The 8,143-nt window shown below is 39.8% G+C and overlaps 1 protein-coding gene across 1 annotated transcript; it reads left to right on the top strand.

The window, feature by feature from the left end:
- The first annotated feature begins 774 nt into the window (after nt 1-774).
- SELENOS (selenoprotein S) lies at nt 775-7,127 on the top strand. The gene is made up of 6 exons (XM_015811859.1): nt 775-880; nt 3,298-3,426; nt 4,985-5,091; nt 5,790-5,879; nt 5,973-6,048; nt 6,593-7,127. The coding sequence occupies exons 1-6, from the start codon at nt 805-807 to the stop codon at nt 6,670-6,672; spliced, it is 558 nt and encodes a 185-aa protein (XP_015667345.1). The 5' UTR covers nt 775-804; the 3' UTR covers nt 6,673-7,127.
- The last annotated feature ends 1,016 nt before the right edge of the window (nt 7,128-8,143 follow it).

Below are 8,143 nucleotides of genomic sequence, written 5' to 3'. Positions count from 1 at the left end.
TTCAAAGCAATCGGTGAAGAACTTTCGGAGATTTAAGATTTTGAACAAACGAACATTTACATTTTTATTTATATAATAATAATAATAATAATATTTATTGATTAGCCCTTGGGCCATATCAAAGTGCAAAGTTCCAATAACAAACCATTACCAAAGTCTAATAAAAGCAATTTAAAATAAAATTTGATAAAATGCAGCTTAAAATGGAACTAGAATATTTATTTATATAATATATATAGATAGATTTTACTATTTACTATTGTTTTACTATGTTGCTCTTTCTATTAAACGCCTACGCCTGGAAGTGTGTGCACCCAGATGTGTGTATAAAGCAAAACAAAATGCATGGTGATGTGCATACGTGGCGTTGCATTTTATACGCCCGGCCCACTGCACTGCGTGCACAAAACGCCTCTCGGCCTGGTTTTACACCTTTTGCAAAGCCGGACGTAAATTTCCTCTTCCCCTCCACGTTGTTTATAAGTTTACAAGCAAAGTCAAGACTCCTGTCTTGGCCGCCCGGCCCCGCCCCGCCCCGCCCCGCCTCCTAGATAGCCCCGCCCCTTTGAGAAGCCGGGCTTTCCCCGCTCAGCCTAGTCATCTTAACCTGGCCCTTCCCCTTTCTTCGGATTGGTTGGAACCTTGTCCCGCCTTCTCCGCTTCCGCCTCCGGATTGGCTCCCCCTTATCGACGCCCTCATTGGGGGGGAAACGGAATTCTGAGGTGCGGCGTTGTCATTGGCTAGCCGTCAAGAGGAGCCAGGGACCCGGATGTACGGCTGGAGAAGATCCGGCTCCTGGCGGGATGGCGGCTAACGTGGCCCCGGACCCCGAGGGGCCCCCCGGGGGAGAGGAAGGCGTCCAGTTCCTCCTCCAAGCAGGTGAGAGCGAAGGCGCCCGGGTCCCCCCCAAGCAAGGGAGGCGCTGGGTGGGGGGGGGGAGCTTCCATGGGAGGAGCTCCGAATCCAGGGCTTCAAAATAGAGCCTCCATGTTCAAGGGCAGTGTATCGTCTCTAGGGATTAGGTGGGCATAACAAACACACATACACACAGAGAGAGCGAGCTGGCTGTGTTGTTGCGCTGCAACACATTTTGCAAAGAGGATGAATCCAGTCTCTGCCAGCCTGGGGGGAGGGGAGGAATTGGGACTGCAGTTCCCATCATCCTCAGGTGCGTGGGCTTCGAGCTTTGGAAGCTAACGTCATAATGTATGCAGCGGTGATCAAGCGGAGGAGGGCTGTATTGCTCGCATAGATGGAGTGTAATAATAATAATGAGTGGAGTTTGTAATATAACAGTGCATAATAGAATAGAATAGAATAAGCAATAGGATATAGAATAGGATAGGATAGGATAGGATAGGCAATAGGATATAGAATAGAATAGAATAGAATAGAATAGAATAGAATAATAAAGGGTAGAATAGAATTAGAATAGAATAAGCAATAGGATATAGAATAGAATAGAATATAGAAAAGACTTTAGAAAAGAATATAGAATAGAATTTAGACTAGAAAATAGAAAATATAGAATAGAATTTAGACTAGAAAATAAAGAATATAGAATAGAATTTAGACTAGAAAATAGAAAATATAGAATAGAATTTAGACTAGAAAATAAAGAATATAGAATAGAATTTAGACTAGAAAATAGAAAATATAGAATAGAATTTAGACTAGAAAATAAAGAATATAGAATTTAGAATAGAATAAGAATAGCATAATAACTTTATTGTCACTTTAAATGTATACAAATCAACATACATTAAAATGAGATTTTGTTGCACACAGCTCTCAAAGGGTAACCACCTTCAATATATATATTGCACATGCATGACAAAAATAAATAAAATAAATTATGCGTATACCCCACATGCATATAGTTGGGAGGAGGGGGGAAACTGGAATGCTCCTCCCAACCGCTGAGCAGGATCCATTCTAAAAAAGTGGATTCCTTCCACTTCTCAACCAGGGCATCACACTTGGGGATTAATATTGCCGTGATGCATGTCTCGAGGGAGAGAGCCTTGAAATGGCAGAGAAAAACAACAAAGATGATAAGGGGTCTTGAGACTAAAATAATGAACAATTGAGGGAACTAGGTATGTCTCTAGCCTATGGAAGAGAAGGATGGGGGGCTTGATAACTGTCTTTCAATATTTAAGGGGCTGTCACAGAGAAGAGGGGGGGGGTTCAACCTTTTCTCCAAAGTACCTGAGGCCAGGAAAAGAAGTGACAGATGGAAGATTATCAAAGGGAGATTCATCCTAGAATTGAGGAGAAAGCCCCAAAACAGAGGGCCATCTGGTGTTTGTGGTTATCATAGTGCATATTTTACACATGCCTTTTTAAAGATGATAAGGGGTTTTTGCATAAACCATATGATGAACAATTGAGGGAACTAGGTCTAGTCTAGTTATCTAGTCTAGTTATCCGTAGTCATGAAGAGATGATACAATAGCAGTCTTCCAGTACTTGGAGGGGGGGCTCTCACAGAGAAGAAGTCAACCTATTTTCCAGAGCACCTGAGGGCAGGACAAGAAGTAACGGGTGGAAAGTTGTTAAAAGAGGGATCCAACCTAGAACTAAGGATAAATTTTCTATCAGGGAGAACAATTAATCAGTGGAACAGCTTGCCTCCAGAAAGTTGTGGGTGCTCCATCACTGGAGATTTTGAAGAACAGTCGTTTGTCTGAAATAGTAAAGGGTTTGCTGCTTCAGCAGGCTGTTGGACTAGAAGCATATCTGGATTGAAATATTGGGAATTAAGTTATAATTTTTTAAAAAAATGTTGACTCTTGGGGGTTTTGCTACTTATGTTTCATTTGGATGTCTCATTTTTAATTGTTTCCGTTCTTAGTTTTCTTGTTGCATTTATGTTTTGCTGTTTGAGGAAAATATTTTTTTGAAAAGCGGAAAGGAAATGGTTACAGTAATAGTTACCATTGTATCAATGGTACTCTAGGACACCACAGTTTCATAGTTTCATTTACAAAATGATACAACATCCAAATAAAATTGTTCTTCTTTGTAAATACAAAAAAGAGGCATTTCTTGAACTGAAAAGTCAGCTACTCTTGCAAAGGATGAGCAGACATTTGCTGTGTTCTACTAGCAATGGCTGTACATGATAAATTACTAGATATCTGACACCGTAGATTGTATTTTTAATTGGTCCTTTGTTAGCTTAACACAGCTGTATTTATTTCACTGCCATGCTACTGTTGCAGCAGACTAAACCCCAAACTGTTTTTTTGTTCTCTATCCAAATTAAATTCTTGCCTTGATTTCTCTTCCAGTAAATTCACTGTTCTCAGACTATGGCTGGTACATCTTTTTCAGTCTTATTATTGTTTATCTACTCGTACAAAAACTCTCAAAAAATCTTCAAGGCGCTAAGCAATCCAGCGTGCCCACAACAGCTATAGGTATGTATGAATAGTGCTCTTGACTGGCTATTCTCTCCATATGTGCACAACTTTAGATCTTTATGCATCAGAGCAGGATACATTATTACTACTGCTTAAAAAATGTATTGATTAGCATCAAAATGAATTTCTCTTCTTGATCAGAGTAGGTAAGCCTATGAAAAACTGGGAAGATGATGTAAACTCCTCCCGTACATCTTTCCGTGTAGAATCTCCTTGGAGCAAGAATCTCCATTTTAGTTAATTTATTCTGTAAAACTGCCTGCCACAAAATTGCAGCAGTTGCTTGTTAGTATTGTGCTGTCATCTGCAACTGTTGCTAGTAGATAATGTGATCATCGTCTTCACAGAACTAAGGATGAGGTATCCATCCTTCTGTGATTTGTGAGAAGTGAAATATAATTCAAGGATCTCTGGTTCTTGAAATATGTTTATCTTATGGCTAGAAGAAGGAAGGCACTCATTTTTAGGTTTGTGGAATGTGTGTCTGCTGGGATTGCCTCAGGAAAGCAGTTCCAGAGTTGTCTATGGGTAGAAGTAAACTTAAAATCTTCTGGGTCAGCCAATGCTGATAAGAGAGACTTTTGATAATTTTGATAAGAGAGACTTTCAGATTAATCTTTTTTTATTATTATTTCAGAAGCTTAGCTTTGTTCAGTTTTTCCTGTTTTGGTTTAGCATTTTTTTCCCAAACAATTTTTTATTAATTTTCAAAAAAAACACCAAATATACAAATACAGGCATACATTGATATCAATAATAACTCATCTGCTTCTCAAAAATTTAACATCAGTACACCTGATTATTTTATATCTATTTCTACCCACCCACTCCCAATCCCCCCCCCCCAGACTTCCCAGAATTGATTACAGGGTTACAAACACCTCATCCCAAGTCAAAATATAAGTACCCAACTTTTAAACAAACAAGTATAAACATCCTTTAACTCTAAACCTTGGTTTAGCATTTTTGTCTTAAGGAGGCTAAGAATAACGGCTAAGAATAATTTCGGGTTGAATTATTCTGCTGAAATATTAAACTAGATAGATAGATAGATAGATAGATAGATAGATAGATAGATAGATAGATAGATAGATAGATAGATAGATGATAGATAGATAGATAGATAGATAGACAGACAGACAGACAGACAGACAGACAGACAGACAGACAGACAGACAGACAGATAGATAATCTTTATTGTCATTTTTTTTCCTGTAGGCACAATGGCACACATTAAAAATGAAATTTAGTTGCTTCTTCTCAAAGTGTACACATACATAAAACATACTATATACAACCTATGTATAGACCTACACCCTTACATATAAGTAACATATAAATATTATTCACTGTCCATCTTGAATACATAACGGAAGGAGGAAGCTTTAGAGTTCACAAGATTAGAAGACATTAACTCTGAAACTTAAGCAACAGTGGCAAATTAAATTAAGGCAAGTTGCAGTGTCGGAAGAGATGAAAAGCACAAGGCTGGTGCAAATGTATGATTTCTAGCCGACTTTAAGCTGTTGATAATTCTCTCTTGTGATTGATTCAGAACCAGATGATGTGGTTAAACAGCAGGAAGCCCTTCTAGCTGCCCGAATGAAAATGCAGGAGCAATTGAATGTCCAAGCAGAGAAGTTCAAGGAAAAGCAGAAGATGGTATGTCCCAACTGGATGGGTTTCAGATACTAAAGCAGCTGTTCATAGAACTGCTGCCTCCTGCAAAATTATAAGACTGGCAGCTACGAGGGTGCTTTTTATTCAAAAGCATGAGGAAAACATACAGATGTTTGACTGGGAGCCTGCATCTGGAAAAAAATGAAAAATCAGTACCATAAATAGAATTTTAAGATACAATTTGGGGTATGTGCTCTAAAAAGCTAATTTAGAATTTGGCGCCGGAGTTTCTATTCTGTTGTGCTTGTGTACAAGGCACTCAACGTTGTGATGAATTGGATCCACACATTGCCCTAAACCATACAGTGGCTTATTTGCTTGATGGTTTGATGCAGTATGTGATGGTGGAATGGAAAAAAGACATAGTGGCTTAGGGTGGTGCGTGAACCAGGTTATTCTGGTTTGTCCAACAGAGTTGGTAAAGTAAACCATAACTTAATGTAAGATGTGAACCTGGTCTGTTTGGCTTGCTTGGTTGTAGCCTAATGGCTTGAAATATTCAGAAAACATTGGAGGCCCAGGACATAGCACAATTTGTACATTCTTTCCCTTCTACAGAGCTGGAACTCCCCTCCATTCTGTTAGTCTTTCTATTTTTCTTTGGGAAGCCCAAAGAATTCTGCAATTCTGTCGAAAGATAATCTCATTCTAATCTTCTTCATGCACATTTTGTTCTTCAGCTTGAAGAGGAGAAGAGAAAGCAAAAGATAGCCATGTGGGAAAACATGCAGGAAGGAAAAAGCTACAAGGCGACACTCCAACACAACCAGGTTGGTCCTTTCTGCTGAGTTGAGAGAACTGTTCAGATTTGGAAAGATGAGCCTGGAATCCAGTCTCTGAATGAGTCTTTCATTAAATTTCAGGAACCCAAGCCTGGCGCCTCCACCTCAACAACTGCTGTAAAGCCAAAACCCAACAGAAAGCCCTTACGAAGCGATGGTAAGTTCTAAACTAAGAATTCGTTAGTAAATTAAACATTTTTTTTCCATTGCGTCGTGTTATAATAGAATTAGCTGGTGTGCATCTTCCTAAATAGCACTATTCCTATCTGAGGTGGGATTTCCAGTTGCCGTTAAGATTGATTAGCCAAAGAATTTATTTGCCAAAAGAGGACAAAAAACCCGGATCAAACATGTTAGACATGCAGACATTCAGTTCTCGCAGGAATTGAAGGAGAAGGCATTGATTTAATTTTTAAGCGGTAGGCAGCCTCTGTTTCTTGCAAAAGTTTGCAGGCCCTTGTTGTAAATGCACGTGCGCATGCAGTCAGTATGCTTTTGATCCATGTACAGAGGTCACTTTCCTTACGTACACAGGCTTATTTGTATACGAAGTTTTGTTTTGTTTTGCCTGGCTGTTATTGTAACTGGTTTGGGACCAATGCAGATTTGCCTTGACTTCGCTTTAATGTACGTCCTTCCCTTCCCTGTCCCCTCCCCCCCCGTGGAAAATCGTGTGATGGAATTCCTCTTTCTTCTCCCAGGTTATAACCCCTTGTCTGGAGAAGGTGGTGGGACATGTTCGTGGAGACCAGGACGCCGAGGCCCTTCCTCTGGTGGATGAGGCTAACTCTCCCGGTGTCTTCCTTTGACACCGGAGGGCATTAACTCCACCTCGCAACCGGTGGCTGTCTGTGGGTTGCTTACTGTGGGGATTTTTGGAGAGAAGGGGCAAGAAAGAAGATGGGTGATTTTTTTTTTTATGTGCCATGCCCGTCTGTGAATAAGTTTGGAGTTTCAGTTCCCACCAAGTCACGGAAACCTATGCAAATGAAGTTCACTGCTGGTTCCCTGTAGCAACCCGCTTTGGATGACGTGGCCCTTCTAAATGGTGAGCACACCACCGAGGGCGACTGAAATTAACAACCACTGAGCGGGGCAGTTCTTGCCATATCATTTCCGCTTTGTATAACAAAAGTACTGTACATAGCCTTTGCAAGAGATCTGTTTCTTTTAGCTTCTTTTCCTACAGAGAAAACGTACATGCTCTAGTTTAATAAACGTGTTTTAAGGCTGCAATCCTGTATGCGTTTAAATGGAGGCAAATCCTGCTGGAATGTGGATGGGAGACTGATTGGGGGTGTATTGGATTCTTCTCTAAGCCGACAGCAATAGCACTTAGACTTGTATGCCACTTCACAGTGCTTGACAGCCCTCTCTAAGCGGTTTACAGAGTCAGCCTCTTGCCCCCAACAATCTGGGCCCTCATTTAATGAGGATGGATGGAAGGATGAGTCAACCTTGAGCTGGTCAGGATCGAACTGTCAACAGCCGGCAGTCCGCAGAAGTAGCCTGCACTACTGCGTTCTAACCGCTGCACTACCATGGTTCTTAAATGTTAAATGTTTTATCTAATCCGTTTATAAACGATCTGAATCAATACAGCAACGCTAGATGATGCATATAGGAAGTCCTCAATTTACAGCCATTCGTTTAATGATTGTTCAAAGTTGCAACACTGAAAAAAAGTGACTTTTGATCCGTCCTCACCCTTATGACCAGGCTTTGCCCTTATGACCACGACTGCATCTTTTCAATCATCATGTGAAAAGGGGCATATGTATATTTTTTGCTAAGTGTAAGCCTATTACAGGTTAGACCAGACTAAAATAAAATAAGACTGTAAAGTAAGGTCATCCTAGCAAAACACTAGTAACATTTTTACATCCTGTTTCTACATGTAGGCTTGTCAAGTAACTGCTTTCCGATTCTGTCCGAGTCATTCACTAAAGGAAAGTTTAAACGCATTTTAAGAGGGAAACTGTTCTTATATCAAAGAGCTGATTTCAATATGCCTTTTATGCTTTATTTCTTTAATTGTTTATACAATTCATGTTTAGTTATTGTACATATCTTGACTAAATGTCTAGCTAGATATTTGTGGTTAGATAATCTTGAGATAACACTTATTTTCTTTCCAAAATTGTAAATACGTTGATCAAGATACGTTCCTCAATTTGACAGACACATGTAAAATAGTGTTCCAGTGTGTGGACTGTTTATGCAATGTTTGTTAAAACAAAACAAAACCATTC

The sequence above is a fragment of the Protobothrops mucrosquamatus genome, unplaced genomic scaffold (genome assembly GCF_001527695.2).
Source record: "Protobothrops mucrosquamatus isolate PMUCROS unplaced genomic scaffold, P.Mucros_1.0 scaffold53, whole genome shotgun sequence".
In the NCBI taxonomy this organism is placed as follows: domain Eukaryota; kingdom Metazoa; phylum Chordata; class Lepidosauria; order Squamata; family Viperidae; genus Protobothrops; species Protobothrops mucrosquamatus.
This window is presented reverse-complemented; position numbering and strand designations above follow the sequence as displayed.